This window comes from Hypomesus nipponensis, chromosome 2 (assembly GCF_054491055.1).
Source record: "Hypomesus nipponensis isolate SF chromosome 2, ASM5449105v1, whole genome shotgun sequence".
NCBI lineage: Eukaryota > Metazoa > Chordata > Actinopteri > Osmeriformes > Osmeridae > Hypomesus > Hypomesus nipponensis.
The window spans coordinates 14000432-14025177 of record NC_140362.1 but is presented as its reverse complement, the minus strand read 5'-3'; the positions used below and the strand labels follow the sequence as shown (position 1 = coordinate 14025177).

Here is a 24746-nt window from a genome sequence, read left to right as displayed (position 1 = left end):
TTATAATGCTAGGCAGCAATATTGTCAAGCAGAGCTAGAAATGGCTATGCTAGCTACCATAGCTCACGCCAGCTCAATTTAAGACAAGAAAAGAGTTTGGTAAATAGAACAGAATATACATGGCAACTAATAGCATTAAATTAAACATTTTGTTATGGAATATGTCCAGTGAGAGGGTCGTTTGTTTTTAGTGAGTGGACCTGAAATTCCTGCCGAGCGTCGACAGTTAGCTGGACGATAGGGGACCCCTTAATCTGCAATTCATTGTTGCTAGCTCTAATCAGATGTGCATTTAGAATATAACAAGCTATCTTACAATAAACTTGAAGTAAAGCTGGCTATATACAATTTGGGTGAGCGATTTTGCCTCGTCGGAAATGTGTGTTTCTCTGGGTCTTTCACAAACTGTTACGCCATTCATGTACAGTGTTACGAAGCAAGTTAGCTGGTAAATTGATCAAATTACTACATTATTTTAAAAATATTTTCAAAATTAGCTAACTTTTTTTGTAACACTGAACATGAATGGGGTTGAACGTTGCAAAATACAATGTTTGGGACTATAGGTCGCAAATGACACGCTTTACTTCTGCCTTCTTCGATTACACTAAAATGGAAGTCTATGGAAGTGTCCCAACTCTCTTTATATGGCTCTGGGTCTACCTAGTTTTGACTACCAAGCCTTTTAAGCCGTGGCGTGCTTACATAGTCTATAATGTCCCAGTGTTTTAATAAAATATTAACTATAATTATATACATGTTTCTCTAACTATTTGTTCTAGTTCTATCAGAGTGAAAGTTGCTGTCTAGCATTAACTGTTAAGTTAGTGACGTTGTTAGACATAAAACTGTACTGGGGCACAGGCCCCTATTCATATCCCTTCTTCCAAGCTTATTGCGCACAATGCACTCTTAGGCTATAGAAACTAACTCGCTTAACCCATTATATAACAGTTCAGGGACGCAAGTTTGATATCAGCTTTGGCAAGGACATCTATAATGAATGCAAGCTTTGTGTTTTCGGTTTGTTTAAACTCAAACTTTTGATTTGACTGGGGCACAGCAGATTTGTACTGGGCACGTGCCCCTGTAAAAAGGGTTTTACGACGCCCCTGTGTCAAGTTATGTTTAATAAACAAATAAAATAAAAAAAAGAACACTGTGCTCCTAAATTTCTTTGAGTGCTCCTAAATGTTTTCATTTCGGAGCACATGTACTCCTTGGTGAAAACATTAGCGTAACAAAATCAACAAACAAAATCTAGCAAGCAACTGAAACTAACGCCCAGAAACATACAGTAGGATATGTTACATACTAGCTAGCTCAATCTCTGTAATGGGGGAAGATATTTCTGAAGAATTTTGGTACAGAGGGCGAGGCACATTGCAAACGTTAGCTAACTAGCGTCACTCACACCTAGCTTACCTTTTTTAATGTTTTCTTTCTTAAGGCCGGTAAAAGTTTGACGTAGGTCAAATGCCAGCCGTCTCAGTGAGCGTCTCTGCAGAATTTACATAAACTGTGTGTTTTTTTTTTTTGTGGACGTTATTGTAAACTCTTTGTGGTTCAGGTTAGGTAACCAAATCGAATTCTAGCTGATTTGGCCAAGAGTTTCGTACGCACAGACTGTTTCGCCTAACTTCCTTATTCACTTTTGGGGTGCGAGTAGGGGTGATGGGTAATTAAAAATGAGTTACGTTATTGGTTGCATTTGAAGCATGACGTTGTACATCCAATAGCAGTAATGATATTAACAAATAAATTAAACAATGCACAGGCAATTTAGTGATATTCCCGCAGTTGTGGTCTTGACCGGTCTTGAAAAAAGATTCCCGAGACCGAGACAAGACCGAGTAAAAATGCGGTCGATTCCGAGACAAGACCAAGACCTTCAAAATGTGACCGGAGTCGAGTACTTCAACACTGGGTCAGTCAGATTAAGGCCCCAACTCTAACAGTGACAGTCAGGTACAGGTAGAAACCTGACATCATAAAAATGTAACTTTGCCTATTTAGACTGCCTCACACAGTGAAACCCTTTGAATGAACTACAAAAGACAAACCCATTAGATTACCTATGGAATGCTTACTGGTTGACGTATGACATACAAACCTTTATTGATAAAACAAAGCATCCGTTGCTAGATTTTTAAGAATCAGTTGTTCCATTTACATGCAGTATGATTCAGACTGTGGTCCACTGTTGTGAGAAGCCTTGGGCACACTTCCCTGTCATCAAGTTCCTCTGAACCAGCTTGTCTGGTTCGGTCACATTAAAATCATCAGGAGAGAGTCAGAGATAGAGAGAGAGTGTGTGTCAAAGACAGAGATAGTTAGATACAGTGAGACGAGGGGGATGGGTCATTTTTGTGCTTTTTAATTTTTTACCTACACTCCAGAGTCATGTGACACCAAACCCTCCAAGGGCACCATAACTCAGAAATCGTTCAGCAGAAACTCTGAGAGCACTGCATCACCACCCTGACACCTGCCTGGGAGTTCCGTCATCTCCAACTTGCTCCACCTGGTCCCCTCCCTGCTCACCCTCACTCCCACCCTCAGCCAACCCACTCCCACCCTCTCACCCACGCTCACCCCCGACCAAAGTTAAGATGGAGCAGGGAGACAGGCACAGGACAAAACCCAGGCTGAAACAGGAGAGCAAGTGAACTCCTCAGGAATGAGGCCTATTGTCTCTGAGGCCTGAGGGGAAGGCCCCCCACACCTTGAGGGTGAGTGTTCACCCGAGACCACACTGCTCCTTAAACCCTACACATAATCCAACTACAATTCCATTCTCATTCCCACAGAAAAATCACCTTCACAGATCTCTCCCTCCTGGTGATGGGGAGCTGAAGCTGCTGAAGTTTACATCCCAAGACGAACTATGAACTAAGAACTGAAGAACTATGCAATGTGTACCTGTGTTGGTTTAAGATGTTTATTAAGTCCAACAACAAGGTTTTTGTGAGGCCTTCCACCTGATTATGAATGATTTGCTGCTTACGTCAGATGTGGGTTTCAGTTACCCATACTGACAGTGGTTTACTGTAAACATGACAGATGATGTTTGTGTTTGTATGAGTGTGTATGTCCAATGATAATATCTCCTCTGGTATACATATGTTCACTTCTCTCACAACCAGACAATGAATTCAATGACAATGTATTCTTTTACTGAAACCTGTTGGGTGTCGCAACAACCTTTTGATGTGGCAAATGAGCGTGACTAAGTTGTTGTTGTCCTTTTTCGGTATGACGTACAGCAAGGCACCCAGGAAAACCCCTCTGACACTTGACTTTTGAGGCCAGGAAGGTGGCTGAGGCTGGAACTGAGGCTGGAACCGAGGCAAGGACTGAGGCTGGAACTGAGACAATCTGAGGCTGGAACTGAGGCTGGAACTGAGACAATCTGAGGCTGGAACTGAGACAATCTGAGGCTGGAACTGGAGCATGCATAGTTGTTTCTTCATTCGTACATAATCAGTGTCACTCATGATCCTTCAGGCAGTGTCTGTCTAGAGATCCTGTCTGCTGTCGTAACAGCAGGTGTCCACAGGCTGAATCATGCTGGATCTGATGTCGAACAAGTACATCTACTCTATGTCCCGGATCTGGCTAAACACTATGATAAACTCCTGGAGCTGTAGGTGGCTAGGCATGTTCCATGTTGACCCTGCATCTTCACTTTACACACTGTATCCTGCTTGTCATTAGAGGGTCTTTTTATTTATTTTTTACAAACACAAGAAACAAGTTAAGTCTCACTCACACACAGCAAATAGAACAAGAGGCTTAAGAGAAAATCTTTTTATATTTATTCAGTATAATTTTACAGAACATTGTCATATTCACATCTCATCCATCAGGTAGAGCCGTAGGTGGGGACAGAGCCCTATAGTGCAGCTCCCTTCCCCTACACCCTGCATCATCACCGGCCAATTACAGCACAGGAGAGAGCCTGCCACCTACCCAGATGACAGGAGAGAGCCAGCTAGCCAATTAAAGATGGTCTACCAGCCAGTTGGACGACAGGAAATAGCCAATTGAAGCTCGGGAGAGACTAAACCAGCAAATCAGTGCCTGCCACAATCCAAAAGGTCCCGGCTCTGGACCAGAGAAATTAGATCACTGCAAAATCTATTCCCAAACAGGGGAAAACAACTCACATCCGAGCCTAAAATAAAGTAAATACTATACAATCGTACAAACATGACATATTAGAAAACTATACACGCTTTAATGTGCTTGACAGAACTGTGCATCATAAATAATTTCCATCTCGGGGGAATATAAAGATTCTTCATCCAGGGCCGATCACTGCTGCACATCTACATTTTTGTGTGTGTATCAGGCTAAGGAGAACCAATGGTCGAGACAGGCTTGAGAAGGGGCTCCCAAGAGCCAATCGGGGGCTGGAATACTGGTGTCAAGCCTCTCCCCCCTCCCCATCTCTGTTATGCATCCTTCCTTCCCATACACATATTACTGTCACCTATCCAACCATCTTAGATTTGTAATTTAATCTAGGAAGGATGGATAGATGGGAGTCTGTATGGAAGTATCCGAGACATTACTGCATCAGATCATGTGACAAGGTAGAACCTGGGAGACCACACATCCCCACCAGGGCACACCTTCCCCAACACCGGCCATGTCGCATACACTATAACATTTCATTTCTTACGTGTATATATAATATACAGAACACTCCCATTTCAGTTGTACATTGCCGGCGAATGTAACCCCCCCCCCCCCCCCTACTACCACCACCACCACCCCCCACCCCCAACGAACAACAAGGCAGGACAATAAGGTCATGATGAGAAGAATATACCTATAAATCCACTGAGCGCTTCTTTTCAGTTCTAGTGTCGCACCCCTGTAGCCCTGGGACGGGGCCCTGTTCCCATTCTAAGTTTCTGCGTCCTCCTCTAAGGGGGGGTTTGGTGGGGGCATGAGCAGTAGCACCAGTCTATCCACACTGTACGGCTATCCCACTTTCCAATGCAAATTCCCACTCCACTGCCATTTCGAGTGAGGTTTTGACACGCTGCTCCCTCAATCCATCTGTCCCTCTCGTTGTCTTTCTGTCTGACAGGAAATTTTCAAAAGGATCAACACAAAACCCCAGGCTGTGACGAGTGTTTCGTCCAGGGGAACTCAAGTGAAGACATTGTAGCGCAATGCCAGATATGGAAACATCTACTGAGTGGCTGAACACAGCTAAGCACATCGAAGCCAGCCTGAAACTCTGGGCCACAGTCACACTGTCCAACTGTGCCAGTCCATATCAGTCAACGCTTCTAAATGCCTTCTCCAAGGGCAGCCATTCACTGACAAGAGTTTGTTTCTTATTTGTTAGCGGTTTCCTTTAGACAATATTTTCAGTGAGAGTGATTTTCACCTTATGGGCACAGATGTGATATTCCGACTGGAGCGTCTCTTGGTAATATCCGATCAGAGCATCGAGAGGTCTCAAAGCCATTCAGCGGCAGGTTAATCATGAGATGTGTACACTTCCTGTATGTTTTGTAAATGACCTGTGTGGGCGTGGCCTTTAAGTTGCTCCAGTGCCTCAATTCCTCGGAGATAGGAAGGAGTAAGTAGACAATCAGCCCTCTACTGAACTCATGTTTATATATGATGCTGTTGTTGTTGTTTATCGGAGAGCCTGAAGAGGTAGTTTCACATTTAAAATGGGATATGGAGGGTGATCCAAGTCAATTTGTTAGAGAAATTATAATCCTCAGTTTATAATAATAATAATAATACAACAAACAACAACAACATAATAAATGAGATTAAGGAGCGCAAAACAATCACTTCCATGTGTGTCCACTAGGGGCGCGCCACACTCCACACAGATGCTCTACAGGTTGAGGAGTTTTCAACCAAGGGCACTGATCCAAGCCCCTCCCAGTCTCTCTCTTTCTCCCCCTCCCTCTTTGTTTCTCCCTCGCTACCAGTCTCTCCCTCTGGGAGGGGTGGGGGTAGGGGGCAGGCCTTGGGAAAGGAGGGCTGGGGAGAAGCCACAAGGGCAAGTTCAATGAGAGGGGGAGATGGGGAGCGAGGCGGGGGTCGTCAGTTCTATCCAGCAGGGTTAGGGTCAGGAGAGATCGACCCCATGTGTTAGGGTCAGGAGGGTTGCGAGAAGGGGTGGGGGAGGGGGGTTAGGGTCAGAGGATACGGGAGGGATAGGGGTTAGGGTAGAATGTGTGTGGGGAGGGGAGGGTAAGGGTTAGAGCTGGAAGCCCTCCATGGGCCCCTCTTGCTGCTGGAAGAGGAACTGGGCCTGGTTCTGGTCCACCTGGGGGGCCAGGCTGGCATCCTCTTCCTCCACCCCAAAGTAGTGCTCGATCAGGTCGAAGGCCTTCTGGTAGATCTCCTGGTTCTCGTGGCTCTGCAGGAACTCTATCTTATCCAGGCCTGGAGGGAGGGTGGATGGCGGAAAGCCACGCACAGTTAGATACCTACTGCACAGCTAGAGATCAACTCTTTTACAAACACATAGACTGCCCTCTAGAGGCAAAGATGGAGCTGAACGTTTATGAGTCAAAGTGTATGGGATTGTTTGTGTGCGTGTGTGTTTATATGAGTGAGTGTGTGCATAAGACTGTGTGTGTGCGTGTCTCACCGTAGGCCTCCTCGATGAGGGCGCAGTAGGGGTTGATGCCGGAGCCGTTCTGCTTGGCCTCCTGCTCGCCCAGCCTCAGGATGTTCTCCAGGCCGTTCAGGGACACCTGCACGATCTTGGAGTCCATCACCGTCAGCAGGTCACACATGGGCTTGATGGTGTTCAGGGACACCAGGTACCTGGGGGCGGACACGGAGGGAGCAGGAGGGGGGACAATAATATTTACAGCACAAGGATATCATGAAACACAAAAAAATGACAGCTGTGGTCCCCCTGCTGGCTATCTGCGGAACAGCAGTGTACCAGGAGATCTGCAGAGCAGCGTCTGGGCCAAGAGAATCTAAGCTGCTCGTGTTGTACCTGATCTGGTCAGGCGTGCCTCCGGACGTGGCGTTGGTGATGGCCCACGCCGCCTCCTTCCTGGTCCTAAACTCCGCCTTCTGCAGGATCTCGATCAGGACCGGGAAGATGTTGGCGTCGATCACCGTCTGTTGGACAAAGACAAAGGTAATGGTGAAGTCACACACACGCGCACACACACACACACACACACACAGGTAATAGTGAGGTCACACACACACACAGGTAATGGTGAGGTCACACACACACACAGGTAATGGTGAAGTCACACACACACACACACAGGTAATGGTTAAGTCACACACAAAGGTAATGGTGAGGTCACACACACAGCAGTACCTGGATCTGGGCTCGGTTCCCTGCAGTGATATTGGACACGGTCCAGCACGCCTCCTTCTTGATGGACTCTTTAGGACTGCTGAGGAGGTGTAGCAGACAGGGCAACGCTGAGCAGTTCAGGATCACCTGAAACACACACACACACACACACACACACACAGAGGTTTACACATGCAGCCACGGCAGTAAGGTGGATTGAGAAGGGGGGGGGTTAAAGGATCTAGCCTACCTGGGTCTGGATGTCATCTCCGGTCACTATGTTGCCCACGGCACGCAGAGCAGGTGAGACCACTTTATAGTCACTGTGCCTGTGTAACACACACACATTAGAATACTGAGCCCCGTGTCTTGGTTATGTTTGTCAGTGGCATCAGCAGGGTGTGTTCCATGACAGGCATGTGTGTTTGCAGTGAGGGTGCATGCATGCTACACGAGGTCTGTGTGTGCTTGTTAAAATGCGTGCGATGTCCACCCCTGAGCGCATTTGTTTTAGGCCACCGCGTGTGCCACTGCGTGTGCCTGCCGGCCGGCCGGCCGGCCATGCCTCTTACATGAGCAGCTCCACCAGCCTGCGACAGACGCCGGAGTCGATAACGGTCTGGATCTTGTCGTTGGGGCCGTCGGACAGATAGGAGAGGGCCCAGCAGGCATCGGCCAGCACGTCTGGGTCACTGCTGAACAGCAGTCTGGACAGGACGGTCAGGCAGGGGGAAACCTGGGGGGGTGGAGAGGGAGAAAACAGAGGATGTAAACAGAGGGGGTGGGGATGGACGCCGGCGAGCGGACGTGGGTAATGGGTTGGTGGGGGTCCCAGGGTCACGGCTGGACCGACCTTAGAGAAGTCTGGGGGCGGGTTCTTCCCTCTGCACAGGTTGGACAGCGCCCACACGGCGTTCCGAGTTGTCGTGAGGCGATTGGATTTGGCAAGTAGTCTGTGGGGATGTGAGGAGGTGAGGGAAGGGGGGAAGGGGGCAGTATGATTATTCCTCACAAGTGCAAACACAAATCCTACTGACAGACAATGTATATTGGTAACCGTTTAACTAAGCTTATGCCCTGACACTGTTAATACCCACTGTTGTAGAGATGGCAGGATGCCACAGTTGAGCACGTAGTCTCTACACTCTGCGTTATCCCCCGCAATGTTCCCCAGAGCCCACACAGCCTGTCAAGAACACACACACAGCTCAGCCAAAGCAGGACTGGGGTTATGGTTGGGTTCAGGGTGGGGTGTTTGGTGTCGTGGAGAGGCCCTTAGTGACGGGCTGCTCACCTGCTCCTGGACGTCCTCGTAGTCAGAGTTGAGGAGCTCGATGAAGATGGGCACCGCCCCTGTCTCGATCACCACCTTGGTGTGCAGGAAGGTGCCGGAAGCAATGTTGGTCAGGGCCCATGCTGCCTCAAACTGGGACAGACACACACATACACATATGAGTAAAGGGCTTCGTAGATGACTGATAGACAGAATGGTTAACACAGTCACGTGAGTGGTTGCAAAGTTTCCATCTAAATAATTATAAATAATATAATTTCCTTGTAATTAAAGTTTCCCTCTTAATAGTAATAATAAGTTCATGAATCTAATCAATACCTTATTCAAAGTCATCTGAGATGTATCTGAGGCTGACTCCACTGTGCAGTTCTCGTGTTCTACCAGCTAAATGTTCTCATGTTCTACCAGCTGTATGTTCTCATGTTCTACCAGCTGTATGTTCTCATGTTCTACCAGCTGTATGTTCTCATGTTCTACCAGCTGTATGTTCTCATGTTCTACCAGCTGTATGTTCTCATGTTCTACCAGCTGTATGTTCTCATGTTCTACCAGCTGTATGTTCTCATGTTCTACCAGCTGTATGTTCTCATGTTCTACTAGTTGTATGTTCTCATGTTCTACTAGTTGTATCCTCTCACCTGCAGGGTGCAGTTCTCACTCCTCTTCAGAAACTCCACAAACTTGGTGACCACACCAGGTGTGGCTATGACCTCATCAATGGGAGGGTTGGGCTCTGGACAGACACAGGAGCGTGATTAATCAATGAATTCATCGACCAAGGCATTCAGCAGTCAGTGAGTCAGGGTCATTAGTAAGCTTACAGAAGCATACCTTTGGACAGTAGTTTCCTAAATTTCTGCGTTGCGACAAGCTGTTGATCTGGATCCTCTGAGAACATCATCTGAATCATGTCTGGTGTGATCACACCCTCCTGTGAAAACACCAAACACACAACTGAATGAGATGACACAAAGACAATGCGGACACACCACTTAGGGGCTGATAGTGAGACCGGTATGGGCTGAGTGAGACCGGTATGAGCTGAGAGTGAGACAGGTAGGGGTTTTGAGACCGGTAGGGGCTGAGAGTGAGACCGGTATGGGCTGAGTGACACAGGTAGGGGTTTAGAGACCGGTATGGCCTGAGAGTGAGACTTATAGGGGCTGACAGTGAGACAGGTAGGGCCAGACAGTGAGACAGGTATGGCCAGACAGTGAGACAGGTAGGGCCAGACAGTGAGACAGGTAGGGGCAGACAGTGATACAGGTAGGGGCAGACAGTGATACAGGTATAGGCTCAGACTTACACCTGAGACTGGTACAGTTGAGCTGACATCTGGATCCTGGATGGGACATTCCAACATCGACTCCTCACCCGCAGGCACACACACATTCCTCCTTTTAAATAACTGTGGGAAAAAACAAAAGACTATGATTAAACCTGCTCCAAACCCAGGGTACATCCCTCATTGGGTCACTTATACTGCTTAATGTTCTTCTTAAGTGAACGTCCAATTTAGCACAGGGCACTCTAGACTAGTTTGTTAATTTGTTTATTTAGAACTCTACACTAGTGTGTGGACATACTGCACAGACGTCAGAAAAGACCAGGTGTAGAAACAACAAGCTACACCACCTGCTCCTCTCGCTTCTGTTTGCGGAGCTGAATGCCCTCTTCCTCCCTTCTCCGGCGCATCTCCTGCGGGTTAAGGGCTTTGTTCTTGTAGCTCTTCATCCTACAGTTATCCTTCCCTGGGCTCGCCATGGCGTCTAAGAGAAAAGACAGCCAGATATAATCAAGACCACCGTTAGACGAGAGAAGAAACGTACCATAGTTTTAGTTACAGAGACAGCTGTCAACACAGTGAAAACCGGTCAGACCACCTGAGCTGGCTCATTGATATTACCAGTTAGCATCTATTGGCTAGCTAGCTAGGGCCTAGTCTAGCTTGGTGGGAGCTTGCGTAGATAGAGCCATCTAGTAGCTTACGACGTAGCAAGCTAGCCTACATAACTTAGCCAGCTTGTGCTAGTTAGCTGGCTAACGACGTTTAGACTAATCACGCCTGCAAAGACCGGTTGTTTGATCTATAAACACAAATCTGTATAGAACCAATATATAAAATTACATTACGATAGGTAATCCAGCAACGTTAACGTCAACCACATTAATCAATATCATAAAGATATTTTTGCTGATAAGCTATCCAGTTAGCCTAGGTAACCCCTTTCAACACAACACACCCCTCTGCATTGCCCTGTCCGGCTTTTTCATGCCAAGCAAGCATTCACACACAACATGCAGTCAAATGACCTGTTGTGTAGGAGTAGCAGCAAGTATGTACACTGTGCAGATCACATCACTCTTACCCATTTAAGATGACAAATCTCAGGGAAATGTATATGTTTAGATATTCTTCTTTGACACAAGCTCCCCCTGTACTACAGCTGAGAGCAATATGGCGCCCTGTGTCGGTCGCTTATTTCCCAGTAACCCCCTCAACAACCACTGACGTCAAATCCGTCAGCTGGCAGCTGGCTCCGAAAGGGTACTCGTCTGCTATCACCGGGTAATCTTGCAAGGCACCAGGATTCTGTGTATATCAAATTATATAATTATCTACTTATAAAATTGACAGTAATGTATGCAAATATACGTGTACTTTATAATTCCGTCAAGGTAGCTAGAATAAGAATGTAATCATTTTATATTTCCACTTTAAAGCGATAACCCGTCTGTGACTAGATGACTTTTCCATGTCAGTTACAACAAAACAAGCAAACCCACTTACAAGGCATGTAGCTGTTTGAGCTAGTTTATTGTCCGTGAATGAAAAGTGAAAGGCATTGCCTATATCAAACGTTGTAAACTACTGCTGAAAGAACAGGCGACGGGCACGTACATGGTTCGTTATATGCTTCGACGCAGTTCCGTCTTCAGTGTGTTCCCAGAAGAAAAATGTTGGTGTGTGAAATTTGTGGCCAACAGGTTATCTTGGAAGAGGACATGAGAACCCATCTCCTGCTCACACACATAGAGAACAAGATAACCTGTCCTTTCTGTTGCCTCTCCGGCGTCTCTTATGATGAGCTCAACTTCCACATTAGCACGGCGCATCCTGAGAGTCAACACCAAGAACCTGCTGATGCAGCAGGAACTGCTCACATACTCGGCAGCGTGTCCAACTACAGTCCCTCAAAAACGGTCCGTCAAGCCAAGGGTCAGTCTGAGCGTTGTGAAGGGGCTGCAGCAGCGAAAGCTATCATATGTGACACCATCATCGAGCATACATCCACGTCTCGAGGAACCACCCCTGCTAACAGGGGCACTGCTCCTGTTGTGGGAACAGGACTCACGCCAGAAGTCTCTCCAGGAATGGCTTCCAGCCAGACTCCATGCAGTCTGATAAGACACCCCTTAACCAAGACTCTTGATCCCCAATCGAAGACTTCTAAGCCCCTAACCAAGATTCCTAATCCGCAAGCCAAGACTCCTATCCTGCTAGCTAAAACTCCTGATTGCAAGTGGTCAAGCCACTGTGAGGTAGAAGGGGAAGGGGGTACCAGGGAAGATCACAGCAAGGCAAAGCAGAAGCGCCTCGCCTCTCCTAGCAAAGGTGGAGTGAACGTATTGATGTTTGATAGGCCCAACTGGTAAATGGATACATGCTTTGGTCTGTCTCCTCCTCAAACGTATGAATTTGGGCCTGTTTGTATTGTGTTTTAGGCAAGCAGTTTCCATGTCCTATTTGTTCCCTGGTATGCAGTGACTGCGCCATCCTACAGGAACATGTGGAGTTGCACCTGCAGGAATCAAGTGCAGAAGGTGCTGTAACTGGTGCGACCAGCCCTGTAGAGTACAAGCACTCGACGGTTCAGCCTGTACAGCAGGCCTCATACCCTAGACATGTACTGGCCGTAGTCTGGGGGAGAATAACCTTAAGATGACTGTACTGTCTCTGCCTGCAGTGGTCACCCAGGGAGCAGCGTCTTCATCATCATCACCAGACAAGGAGTCACCGTCATCCAGTAACAGAGGTTCCTCCTACTCTTCCTTTTTCACTGTCCTCCTCTTCTTTTTTTCTCCATCCCTTTCCTCCTGTTTGTTTAATGAGCAGCTGTTTGACTTGGTCAAACTCGCTCCTCAAGTATGTATACAGACCACCCACACCCGCGGAATAGCTAGCTTTTTGTTGGCGTAGCTGGTAGTGGTTGCGCTCGCGGAGTTGGGGGTGCCGAGTTTGAGTCCAGTGACGGGTGGTTAGGACGTGCGTGCACTGCCAACGAAGCTTGCGTCAATCACGTCTGTTACACGTGCTGGTTTGGACGTACAAGCAGAACATCCAAATTAGAACCGTCATATTGTGTCTCCTTGCTTCCCCAGGGGAGGGCAAATGTATTTACGATGAACCTCTGTGTCTTTGGGCCAGGTGGAGGCCGGCTGGAGTGTCCTCTTTGTTCTCTGGTGTGTGAGGACAGCTTCTTACTACAGGAACATGTGGATCTCCACCTGGAGTTCAACGCTGACACAGCCATAGACACCTCTACGGGTACACACACCTTTACAGACACAGGTTAGTTATTAGGGGTGGGGGGAAAGTCGATTCACATATGAATCGCGATTCAGTCTTCTAGCGATTCACAAATCTCAAAAATCCTGAAATTATTTTTTATCGAATCGTGACCCCAAGAATCGATTAGAATTGTGAGGTACCAAAATATTCCCACACCTATTAGTTATGGTTAGGGTTAATTGGATTTAGGGTATAGATAGTTCATGTTAAGGTTAGTTAAGGTGTCCTGATGGTTGCAGACCTGAGGCTGGCCCGGAGGCTCCAGGAAGAGGAGGAGCAGAGGAGCCAGCAGCTGGCCAATCAGGAGGCAGACGACTTCAAGAAGCTGCAGGTTATTACTACTGATATTATAGTCCTGTAATACTGTCTACAATACCTATAGGTGTAGTTTTTTTCTGTGTAAATATGTGTGTGTGTAGGGGGGGGAGGTTACCTATGGTCCTATAAGTAATTAGCATTTTCACACATTTTCCTCACTTTGAAGTTGGACTCTCCATAACCTCTGTGTGTGTGTGCGCGTGTATGCATGTGTTTGTGTGTGTGTGTGTATGTAGAAGCAGTTTGGGCTGGACGGTGGTGGAGGTTACCGCAGGCAGATGGAGAAGACTCTGGAGAGAGCCGTGTGTCGGGGTCAGATGGTCCCCGCTGAATTCCACTCGAAGAAAGCACAGATGATGGAGTCTCTGTCCTCAGGACTCGATGACGGACAAACCCGAACACCGGGTATGTGTGTGTGTGTCTGTGGAATGGTGTCAGTAGGAGTGATTAATCTGGGGGGAGGCAGGGTTAGAAGAAAGTCAGTTAACCATTTCCAAAAAACATTGATTGCGCAAACACCACGGTCATTTGTTCTGGCTGAGTGTACTGAGAGTTCAACCACACTAACAGTCCCTGAGGCCTGACTGTGTTGAGCACACGCTGTCCAATAATGTCCCACAAACACAAAATATTTCAGTTGAGAAAGATTTTGGAGAGAAACATGTGTTTGGAGGAAACTCATCCACGTTGATTATTAGTTTTACCATGTGTGTGTTCTTACTCTACACGAGAATCCCAGGGAGACACATGGTCAGTTACTCTCCTCAGACCAGAGAGGAAGTCAGGGATCATTTAAGGATGCCGTTTCGTGACTTCCAGAACAACAACATTATTAGTCATGTCAGCTATCCTCAGCGTAGCACAATGGGAGGGGGGGAGGGGATTAGTGCTTTGCCCATGGGCACAATGACACAAATGGCCACGCAATGACCAGCATCACTCATCCAGCCAACCCAAGTGTCTTTTTACAGTGTTGAATGAGGGATTTGAACCTTTGTGTGCTTGTCTGTGTCAGGTCTGCTGGGGGCCTTGTACGAGTGGTACCAGAGGGAGGCCAGGGACTGCGTCCAGGTGTGGCTGTGTGCTGACACTGACCACTTCTGCTCCTCGGAAGGAGACAGGGGCTGGGGGTGTGGCTACAGGAACTTCCAGATGCTTCTGTCTTGTCTGATAAGAGTAGAGCCTTATGCCACCCATATCTCAGGTGCACACAAACACTCGTATATGCACACTATCTCTGTCTCTTTCTCTCTCTCTCACACACACACACACGACTGTATACACACACATATACGCTATATTGCCAAAAGTATTCACTCAGCTATCCAAATCGTTGAATTCAGGTGCACAAAGCAAGGGCCATAAAGACATGGATGACCGAGTTTGGTGTGGAAGAACTTGACTGGCCTGCACAGAGTCCTGACCTCAACCCGATAGAATACCTTTGGGATGAATTAGAGTGGAGACTACGAGCCAGGACTTCTAGTCCAACATCTGTCTGACCTCACAAATGCACTTCTGGAAGAATGGTGAAACATTCCCACAAACATACTCCTAAACCTTGTGGAAAGCCTTCCTGGAAGTTGAAGCTGTTATAGCTGCAAAGGGTGGGCCGACATCATATCAAATCCTATGGTTTAAGAATGGGATGTCACTCACGTTCATATGCGTGTGAAGGCAGACAAGCGAATAGTTTTGGCAATATAGTGTGTGTGTATATATATATATATATATATATATATATATATATATATATATATATATATATATATATATATATATATCCTGTCTCTTACTAAGGTAAACAAACCCTTCTCTTCCTGCCATATTTCTTCCTCCTCGTCCGCTAGACGGGTCAATTCCCAGCATTCCCAGGGTGCAGCATATGATCGAGGCGGCGTGGAGGGAGGGGCTAGACCCACAGGGGGCGTCGCACTTCAACGAGCGTCTGCAGGGCACACGGGCCTGGATCGGAGCCACAGAGATCTACTCTCTGCTTACATCGCTGGGTGTCAGGTTAGACACCTCGTCCATCCTGAGAGTGGGCTTAGAAATGAGCCTATCCTGGGAGTGACCTGACAGCCAGTCTACCTACTGTATTCCTCATGGATGCAACACTCCTCAGTTGGCCATGTTCTCTGCTGTCTGTCCTGTTCTCACAGAGCTCGCATCATAGACTTCCACCAGCCTAGTGGCCCCGGGAACACACACCCCAGGCTGTTTGACTGGGTCAAGCAATACTTCTCCAGCCCTACCAGCGGGGGTGCCAGGCTTCCCCCCCGGGTGGTGAAGACCCCCCAGCCCCCCATCTACCTGCAGCACCAAGGTAGGAGTCCCGCAAGACAGAACAAACACCATGCTCCATAGGCAAGACATTTACCAAGACCACATTATAACAAACGTACCGTAAACAAGGATGTGACAGAGGCCTTGGAGGATCTACTGCTATTCTGGGAGCCGAGCTGAACCCAGAATTCCACAGGTGTCTGTGTGCTCATGTGTGTTTGACATGTGTTTGTGTCTGTGTGTTTGTATTTGTCCAAAAGGCCACAGTCGTTCCATTGTGGGCCTGGAACAGAGGAGGAACGGTACTCTGTGTGTGCTGCTACTGGACCCAGGCTGTTCCCCCGGCGACGTGAGGAAGCTGCTCACCAGAGATGCCGGCTCCGCCCTTACCGCCGTCAGACGCCTCAGGAAATTCCCTGGCAACCTGAAGCACCAGCAGTACCAGGTGGTGGCTGCAGAGGGGGTGCTTTCTCCTGAGGAGCGGCAGGTGAGCTCAGCTGACAAACCTGGTCTGACCAGATTAGCGAAGCTGAAAGCATCTAGAATATTTCATCGACTAATGCATTACACTGGTGTGTTTCGTTTTTCAGACCCGCATCTTAAACTCCAGAACCTTGCGTGCAGTAAGGATGCCTTGAAGCTGGTGTCTGTTCTAACTATCGGGATTTATTTTCATTCTGTCTGTCTTTTAACATCAGTTGATTTTTATATTAAGGAATAAATTGTGTTTTTTTATTATTTCTTTGTGAGTCTGGTTTTTTTTGACGGGGGGGACTAGAAGTCCCCTCAAACAGAGGGAATTCTAGGTTTTAAAACTAGGGGTGCAAAGGGTAGTGAACCACTCAAAATGAATACTATATCTTCAAATTAATCATTAGATTAATTTAATGCAAGTTAAGTTTATGAACCATGATTGGACATACAACTCTGAAATCACTTTAAAATGAGCTAGGCATATCCTGGTGTATCCTCTTTTAGCTTTTCTGTTACTTTTGAGCTGGAAGAACTATTGAAAGTTCCATCAAGGAATGACCCATTAAGTCTAACGTTGTAGATGGTGTCACCTGGAACATTTCTATTATTGCACTTGGCCAGATTAAAATAGAAAAATCGGTGGTGGCGAAGTGGGGTTTGCACCCCTTATCTATTTTTTATACCTGCCGAAATCCTCCCCCCATATTTTGGGATTTTACATTTGACACACACCCAAATTATTTTGGTGGCTCCTCATTCCCTGTAAAGTGTGCCATAAAAAGCTTTTGATACTAGTTGCAAAAATGTAAACGTTAGAAGGGGAGTAGGATTTTGGCAACACTGTTTTTCATACCTGCCAAAATGCCCCCCCCCCCCATATCTTGGGGCTATAAAATCTGACACACTGCAACTATGCGGGGATGTGGACAATCTGGATGGCGACACTAACTGGGTAATAGCTTGTCAACTGGTATTGAATACAATACTTTTTTCATTACTAGACACATTTATAATGAAGCATTGATGTTTCTTTGTATAAGTGGTCATGTTATTATAGGTGACAGTGACAGTTTTTGCCATTCCTAATGTTTGATCATTCATTATCATTCCACAAATTAATCTTAATGTTTATCCAAAATCTCAGGTTGTCTATGACAGCTGCCTCCGAAGGTTCCATCACTGTTGTGCTAAAATCCATCTGAGAGGAATATGTCTGTGCTGCCCGCCATTTAAATGATCACTTTATTAATTTTTTTCTACCTTTTGTTAAATATATCATTTTAGTTTTTTGTAATAAATGTGATGGAACTAATCAAAATGTCATCATTTATTAGATGTTTTTCACTAGCCATTCACAAGGGAAGGTCCAGGCTTGGCTTATCAGGTAATAAAAACAAGCACTGTACATTGCAAGTTAGCAGACACAAACTAGGCTGTGGGAAGCAGGATCTATAAAATGGATATGATTGTAAACACAAAACTGTTGTGTGGCAAGTAGTTTACTGAGAGGGAAATAGAAGTTAATTTCTGGTAGGAGGGACCTGTGAGTAGGGGCCTTTTATATAGCCTACATTTGTAAAATAATGTAGCTATACTCATTTACCAGACGATTGCATTTACTAAGTAGGGTGGATTGCCCCACTGAGGGACATTTTTTGTTGTTGGATGCATCATTTTTGATGATTATACCGCCCTAATTTCTGATGAACAGTTCAAAGGTCATGTGATTTTGATCACATGACACTACAGCGTCACATTCCCGTAGTTTTCACTGACATTCTTTAGTTTAGGGGAGAGCCAGACCCACTGGAGTTTAGGTCCCACATTAGGGCAATCCACCCTATACCTATAACAGCAAGTACAACGTAATCAAGAATCAGAAATGAATAGTTCTACTAAAAGTGATTCATACAAATGAATTTTGAAAAGGATGCTCGCTTTTACCAGACAGTGACATAATTAGCAACATAATTATCATATTACTCTCCGTTAATAGGACAGTGTAGCATAACATCGTTTTTCAAGTGCAGCTCCAAAGTATGTCTATTTTCTTTAGACAATCATTCGGACTTTACGAGTAGCACGACATACAAATCATATAGGCTCTCAAGTGCCGCACAACATAACTTTTGATGAAACATTAATTAAATGCCTCGGTTCGTCAAACTACAACTAGCAAGACGCTAGGAAGACAGTGCGCGTTCACGCGTAGGGGAGTGGGATTCTGCGAGGGAGGGAGAATTCGTTCCAACACCAGAGTCATGCATCGGGTGATACAACACCGGCAAATAGATTTGGCTTTGCTTTGCGCACTATTTGTTTGATTCTGCATGTTTTATCAACAACGTGAAGTGACACTTGGCTCACGGTGCACAGAGGAAATCATTGATTTAAAACGACGCCCGGACTCCGGACTCAAACAGACAAGACACCGAAGTCACCGGGACAATGGCAGGTAAGTGCCCTGCTCGCAGCCACGGCGCGCTGTCGGGGGTTAAACAAATGTGATTGTTTATAGGAGGGCCATTTAAATTCGCACTGAATTGTCTAATATGTTTCACTGACTACCCTCTATAACATGAGGAGTCAACTCAATGTTCTAGTTTTTTGTCTGTGTTGAAAGCCTATAATAGCTCCTCTCCATGGTGACCAGTGATACACTGTGATTCAAAGCTAAATTATTAATTTCTGGGGTGTGTGTGGTGTGAGGACGGACTAGGTACTAGGGTTACAGCCTGTGTGAATTCCGACAGTGGATTTAAACCCCCCCCCCCCCCCCCCCCCCCTCAAGTGTTATCATGTTGACTGTGAAATGTCTTCAATAATTCTGTCATGATTTATCTAAATGGCAATACGCCTCTATATAGCCTCACGAATACAAAATAATATGTGGGTGGTGATTATGACAACAAATGCAGCATGTTGAAAGAAGCTGTCCCCTCTTGCCTCTTATTTAGGCAATCCAAAAAAGCTGCTACATGATCAATTCTGTGCACATGCCAAATGTTTTTCTACATTCACTGTCTCTGTCTAAACTCGTAAGATCCCACACAACAGACAGATCCCAAGGACTCAAAGCACAAGCTAGTGCCACACAGAAACTTCAATCTGATCACGGGGATCCACTCTCCAGAGGAAGTGGATAGGATCCAGAACTGGGAGACCCGAGACTCCGACGTATTTGCCATCACATATCCCAAGTCAGGTGAGGTGAAGACCTTGTGAGACCTGACCCATCTTGAAGCCTATAAGGTTTGCCTGTTATCTTGCAGCCCACCGCCATGCAGTATAAGTTTACACTGACATGTAAGATACAAGGGCAGCCAACTGAAATGTAATTTAAGACTAAAGCCCAAATGTGGAGCAAAATGTCAGTCTACTCCCAATCAGCAAACTCACAGTTTTTTTGTATTTTTTAGAAAGAATTGCATGTATTATTTTTTACTAGACAGTGGTGAAGTTGGAGAGGAAAACTGAACAGGAGAGAAGAGCTCAGAGTGTAGCTAGGTACAGAAATGGATCTGAGGTGAAAGATGAGTCCCTTCACTGGTTAAAGATACCTCCTTGTCTGTGAGTTGTTTGTCTGGAACCAGCGCTCGACTAAACCAAAGGTAAACACGGGCAGCTTCACTCCATAGGCGGAATGTAAAACGTCCTGTTTTCTTTTCGTTTACTATCTTCAGTAGGTCATCTATCTGTGCGACAGAGATCATGTCTCATCTGTAAACAGTCAGGTTTTGACATGGTGATGCTGGGACACCCAGTCAGTCGAATCTGTATTTAAAAGACTGGAGAGTAGAGAGAGTTTAGTTGAAACAGCACAGGAAAAGGGGCCCTTCCTGTTGATGTTCAGCTACACTGGGAAAGCTGATCCCTGGATAAACTCTCTGCTCTGATCGCCAGGGACAATCTGGATGCAGCAAATTCTCCTCCTCATCCACTCCAAGGGCGATGTCACGGCAACCACTGGCCAGCTCAACTCTGACAGCGTCCCTTGGATCGAGCTGATGGGCAGCGAGAAGACGTTTGTCTGCGCCCCCTCCCCCAGGCTGCAAGTCTCCCACCTGCAGTACCAGTTCATGCCTCTAGGGCTGAGACAGAAGAGGGGCAAGGTCTGTCATGTATTGGAGCAGAACTGGTCATATCTGAGTGAGGAGTATCATAATACTCAGAACACTGGGCTAGTAGAGTAGAATATTGCTCCTGAAAAAAAATACGATTGAATGATTTATCCAAAGAGAATACTATTTATTATTCACAGTTGTAAATACCACTGAAACACGATTTCAGTATTACTGCCTTCTTTTTTTTTTTTACTTCCACCTGACTTCATGCACCAGAAAAATGGGGGCATAGATATATTTTTTCAACGCTGCAGTAATCCAGTATGTCTGCAGTGTTTCTAAGGTAGATGCTCCCCTTTATGTCATTGTGTACATGCTAGTTATGCCATGAAGCCTGCAGGCATATGGAGGAAAATCTTGTTTGAGCATCACTAAGTCTTCCCTTTAATGTTCATGCATGCTTTTGAAAGCTCTTGGGTCTGCTGTGCTGACAGCCTCTCCCTGACGGCCCTCCTGCAGGTGATCTATGTGGCCAGAAACCCTAAGGATGTTCTGGTCTCCTATTACCACTTCCACAAGTATGCCACTATGCTACAGACGCCAAAGAACTTCACTGAGTTCTTTGAGAATTTCATGGAGGGTAATGGTAAGGCCAATGGGATTTACGTGATAGGTTTGATTTGTGACAATGTGCGGTCCCTTTTGCTACTGCTGTGCATTTCCTTGTCTTAACTTGTGGATGATTTGGCAACTGCTGATTTGTTGTGTATTGCAGTGTATGGGAACTGCTGGTTTGAGCACATCCAGACATGGTACTCTCACAGAGCAGAGATGAACTTCCTCTTCCTCAAGTATGAAGACATGGTCCAGGTACTGCAGCTACTAACCCCTACCCTAGTCGACCCGAAAACAGAACTCTGCAGCTGCTTTGTATGTGTGTAGCTAACCAGGACAGTGTAACACAGCTTTATATGTAAAGCACCTTGAGCTACAATTCTTGTATGAAACGTTCTTATGAAAGTCTTATTTACTAACTTATACAGTCTGTATTCAGCTAACTTCTGTGTGTACGTGTGTGTAGGACCTGAGGTCGGTTGTGCAGCAGATGTGTGTGTTCCTGGAGCAGGACCTGACGGAGGAGCAGGTGGGCAGGGTGGTGCAGAACAGCACCTTCAGCTCCATGAAGCAGAACCCCCAGGCCAACTACAAAAGTGTGTCTGCCAGCCTGCTGGACCACAGGGCGGGTACCTTCATGAGGAAAGGTATTGCTACAGATCAAAGGTTGTCTGCTGAGGGTGTCGTGTAGGCATCAGACTCAGCCTAGTGAGCATGCTGGTCTAACTTATCATCGCTCACTGTAGCCTATGGATCATCATAGAGGCATACAAGTATCTTTAACAAAGGCCCAATCCTCAACTTGATCTTTCATATTGTCTGTATGCTAGGTACCATCGGAGACTGGAAGAACAACTTCACAGTTGCCCAGAATGAGAAGTTTAACCGTGTCTACCAGGAGAAGATGAAGGACTGGCCTTTCTCCTTTAAGTGGGACATCCATGATAACAGGACTGTGTGATGTAATCACTGTTGGACACAAAGTTGTTCAATGAGACTAGACATCTTTACTCAGTCTACAAATTATTTATCTAATATATATATATATATATATATATATATATATATATATATCTGTCTCGTATTAAAATTGCTTTACAGATTTTAAGTTCCCAATATGCATTTTATATTCACAATATGCACAGCTTTGTAATAATTACAAAATGTTTTTGGGATACGTACAATTTCTTTACTTTCACTTATCAATGCACTTGCATTGTCTCTGTATATATTTTGTATATTATTGTAATGAATGTAAAATAATAATTAAAAAACAAATCACCCATAAATCCAGTTGGTGTAGTTATCACAATATTCAATACTTGTTGCAATTATTATTGCTCATTCTCTGCTGCCCTCTATGGACCAACCAGAGGTTCTACAACTGTATGGTGATGGCATCTGGTCTATAATTTCAGCACAGCACAAAGAGGACCAAGGTGAACACAAATTTGTCGGATTTAATGACATCACGATTGAAACTATAGTAAAGAGCTATAGGAATGCCCTTTGAACTGAATTGAAGATGTGCGGCCAACCAATATGTGTGTTGGACTTCATGCAGTGCCAGCGGCGCCAACATCCGGCTGCAGCCAGCTGCCTTGAAGCTGAGAATGCTATTGGCTGCTTCAAGTCAGCCGGGCTGCAGACGGCTGCCGGCGACGCCGGCGCTGCATGAAGTCGAACGCACCTATTGTTAAAAGTTCATGTTGGGGGGGAAAGAAAACATGGGAAGGTCTGGGGGCAGGGTCACTTGTCTCAGTTGCTTCCTGGTTTAGTCTTCATCACTGCCGAGTTCCAAGGGGTTAAAGTCAGGGTCGTCCTCATCCAAATCCAAATCATCAATGTCCTGGAAGAGTGACTCGTCCACCTCAACGTTGTTCCCAGCTGAAAAGATAGAGGAGCAGAGTTATACTACAGTAACACAACACACACTCACAAACACACCCAGTATTAACATCCTTACAATCTTCAAGGAACTGTATATCCGATGTGTCAAGATTGTGGTCTGTCTCAAAGAGCTTTTTCCCTGGAGGAAAACAGAAGAAACCGACAAGTCAGTTGGATGCCAGGTCAGTTTGTCGTTCTGACAGTGATGAGACAGATCGACTGCTCTGCATCTGCACGTGGACCTGGGTCAGACACGCACCTGTGAGTTTTATCTTCCCTATCTGTTCCTCTTCCTTCTGGCGTTTCTTCTTGAGTTCATTCATCTCCAGCTCAAACCTGGCTTTCCATGCCAGAAAGTTCTCGATGGTGACCACCGTGCCTTGGAAGGCCACCTGTCCACCACACATACAGGGGCGCACACAGACACACACACGCAATAACAATGGTTATTACAGCTACTGTTATTATAAACACCATGCATCGTTCTAAGTAAAAGCCAAAACAACTTAGTGTGTTCATCTAATACAATTTGAAACAGTTGTCATGTCAACCTTCTCAGCCTCCTCCGCCTCTGCATCCTTCCGTGACTGCTCCTCTTCCCGTCTGTTCTTTATCTGGTCAACGATTTCGTTGAGTTTCTCCTGGACAGCGTTCACCAGGGTGAAGATCATCACCATTCCAAGGTTCTCCTCTGCCTACAAAATGGCCGTCAGAAGGAGGGGTGGTCAGTCTGGGAGACAGTCAAGACGACAGAGTGCCGGAAAAACAGACTTCCGTCTGCAGCAGTAAGGCCAGACAGAAATGGCTTGATAGAAGAGAAAGGCTGGCAGACAGAATCAGCTAAACAGACCTGCTGATTTAGGAAGGACAGGATCTCCTCTGTGTCTGAATCCTCCAGGTTCTCCTGCGAGAAGATCTCCCACAGAGGAGCCTCGTCTGGATACTTCTCAACATAGGTAAACTTCAGGGTCACTTCTACCACTGGGGTAGGAAAAGGAGGGAGGGAGTGAAAAACGTCTAGTCATATCACATTCTAGAACCAATACATAACCGCCAGGCCTGCAAAACATACTTTAAAAAATACTGTCCTGCATGCCAGACACCGAGTTTACTTACTCTCATCGTTTTTCCCTGCATCTGACGTCACCGTGATGGTGAAACTCGTGGGTACCTCTGATAGCACTGCAGCAGGGCAGACAGACCACAGTTAACATTCACAATCGGGCAACACAGCGAGTTATAGGTTTGATAACTAGCTTCTTTAGCAGACTACCCAGTTAGACGGCTACATGTGTTTTGAAGCTAGCACTTTTTGATTGCAAGTGACAACTCGTAAACGTTACCAGCTATGCTAGCCTTCTAACCAGAAGCCGACACAGTCACTATTCAGCGCCCAAAGACGAAAAACAGACCTGTAAACGAATCCGGATAAATTGACTCAATAGCTTCCAGCTCGTTTCGCTGTTCTTCTGCGTAATCTGTCATTTTCTTCTATTTATCCATCAATTAGCTACTTATATCACTCTAGAGAGCGGGCGTGTGCGTTCTCTGCTCGATGAGGCCTACCAGTAATCGATTACATCGAGCATTATTTTGTTTTGTCTGACCATCAAACGACCCATCAGTTGGCTATTAATTGTATCTCGTGATTAACCTACTTCCTTGTTTTTCAAACAAATCAGTGTCGAAACTTTACTAAACGAAACTACTAACATTTTCTTTATCTGGTTTTAAAGTTTAAAGTTGTTCTGCAATCGACTATTTTGGCCTAGCAGTAAACATACTCTAAGCATTCCATTTCTGAAACGTGCTCCTTTTTCTGTGCTAATGTCTAGGATTGGTTGAGCTCAGTACAGAAAGCAAAGAGATCACAACAAGCATGGGCCTGTTGCTGTAAACAGTAATAATTTAAACTGT

The 24746-nt window shown here is 45.9% G+C and overlaps 4 protein-coding genes across 6 annotated transcripts; 2 read left to right on the top strand and 2 right to left on the bottom strand.

Moving 5' to 3' along the window:
* Positions 1 to 3795: 3795 nt before the first annotated feature.
* Positions 3796 to 13854, bottom strand: kpna5 (karyopherin alpha 5 (importin alpha 6)). Of its 2 annotated transcripts, XM_084707587.1 has the most exons (15): positions 13770 to 13839; positions 10979 to 11202; positions 10245 to 10378; positions 9916 to 10017; positions 9441 to 9540; positions 9248 to 9342; positions 8610 to 8741; positions 8413 to 8501; positions 8169 to 8268; positions 7888 to 8051; positions 7566 to 7644; positions 7337 to 7462; positions 6998 to 7125; positions 6638 to 6816; positions 3796 to 6429 (listed from the first exon to the last, which is right to left on the bottom strand). In XM_084707587.1, exons 2-15 carry the CDS (start codon positions 10980 to 10982, stop codon positions 6242 to 6244), a joined length of 1620 nt encoding a protein of 539 aa, XP_084563713.1. In that variant the 5' UTR covers positions 10983 to 11202; positions 13770 to 13839; the 3' UTR covers positions 3796 to 6241. The 2 variants fall into 2 exon arrangements, with proteins under 2 accessions (XP_084563713.1, XP_084563722.1); XM_084707596.1 differs by lacking the exon at positions 10979 to 11202 and having other exon boundaries at positions 13770 to 13854.
* zup1 (zinc finger containing ubiquitin peptidase 1) lies at positions 11407 to 16524 on the top strand. 2 transcript variants are annotated; one of them, XM_084707576.1, is made up of 11 exons: positions 11407 to 12225; positions 12336 to 12434; positions 12578 to 12646; positions 13039 to 13158; positions 13422 to 13513; positions 13737 to 13905; positions 14516 to 14704; positions 15351 to 15516; positions 15663 to 15826; positions 16047 to 16273; positions 16377 to 16524. In XM_084707576.1, the coding sequence occupies exons 1-11, from the start codon at positions 11568 to 11570 to the stop codon at positions 16422 to 16424; spliced, it is 2001 nt and encodes a 666-aa protein (XP_084563702.1). In that variant the 5' UTR covers positions 11407 to 11567; the 3' UTR covers positions 16425 to 16524. The 2 variants fall into 2 exon arrangements, with proteins under 2 accessions (XP_084563702.1, XP_084563695.1); XM_084707569.1 differs by having other exon boundaries at positions 13039 to 13182.
* A 1751-nt stretch (positions 16525 to 18275) lies between these two features.
* Positions 18276 to 22258, top strand: LOC146300924 (amine sulfotransferase-like). Its single transcript, XM_084707547.1, has 7 exons — positions 18276 to 18715; positions 19304 to 19465; positions 20164 to 20372; positions 20844 to 20970; positions 21100 to 21194; positions 21406 to 21586; positions 21770 to 22258. Exons 1-7 carry the CDS (start codon positions 18709 to 18711, stop codon positions 21898 to 21900), a joined length of 912 nt encoding a protein of 303 aa, XP_084563673.1. The 5' UTR covers positions 18276 to 18708; the 3' UTR covers positions 21901 to 22258.
* Positions 22259 to 22379: 121 nt separating this feature from the next.
* rwdd1 (RWD domain containing 1) lies at positions 22380 to 24414 on the bottom strand. Its single transcript, XM_084707559.1, has 7 exons — positions 24242 to 24414; positions 23946 to 24011; positions 23680 to 23810; positions 23381 to 23524; positions 23089 to 23221; positions 22906 to 22968; positions 22380 to 22826 (listed from the first exon to the last, which is right to left on the bottom strand). The coding sequence occupies exons 1-7, from the start codon at positions 24312 to 24314 to the stop codon at positions 22714 to 22716; spliced, it is 723 nt and encodes a 240-aa protein (XP_084563685.1). The 5' UTR covers positions 24315 to 24414; the 3' UTR covers positions 22380 to 22713.
* Positions 24415 to 24746: the final 332 nt, after the last annotated feature.

Coding starts and splice junctions, on each gene's coding strand:
- zup1 (XM_084707569.1), top strand. CDS start 11,568: ATGTTGGTGTGTGAAATTTGTGGCCAACAGGTTATCTTGGAAGAGGAC. Junction 12,647..13,038: donor ACCGTCATCCAGTAACAGAG/GTTCCTCCTACT, acceptor TCTTTGGGCCAG/GTGGAGGCCGGCTGGAGTGT. Junction 13,906..14,515: donor CGGACAAACCCGAACACCGG/GTATGTGTGTGT, acceptor TGTCTGTGTCAG/GTCTGCTGGGGGCCTTGTAC.
- rwdd1 (XM_084707559.1), bottom strand. CDS start 24,314: ATGACAGATTACGCAGAAGAACAGCGAAACGAGCTGGAAGCTATTGAG. Junction 24,012..24,241: donor TTATCCGGATTCGTTTACAG/GTCTGTTTTTCG, acceptor GCCCTGCTGCAG/TGCTATCAGAGGTACCCACG. Junction 22,827..22,905: donor TATACAGTTCCTTGAAGATT/GTAAGGATGTTA, acceptor CTATCTTTTCAG/CTGGGAACAACGTTGAGGTG.
- LOC146300924 (XM_084707547.1), top strand. Junction 19,466..20,163: donor CATCACATATCCCAAGTCAG/GTGAGGTGAAGA, acceptor TCTGATCGCCAG/GGACAATCTGGATGCAGCAA. Junction 20,971..21,099: donor GAATTTCATGGAGGGTAATG/GTAAGGCCAATG, acceptor TGTGTATTGCAG/TGTATGGGAACTGCTGGTTT.
- kpna5 (XM_084707587.1), bottom strand. Junction 8,269..8,412: donor ATCCTGCCATCTCTACAACA/GTGGGTATTAAC, acceptor ACATCCCCACAG/ACTACTTGCCAAATCCAATC. Junction 7,463..7,565: donor GAGATGACATCCAGACCCAG/GTAGGCTAGATC, acceptor TGTGTGTTTCAG/GTGATCCTGAACTGCTCAGC.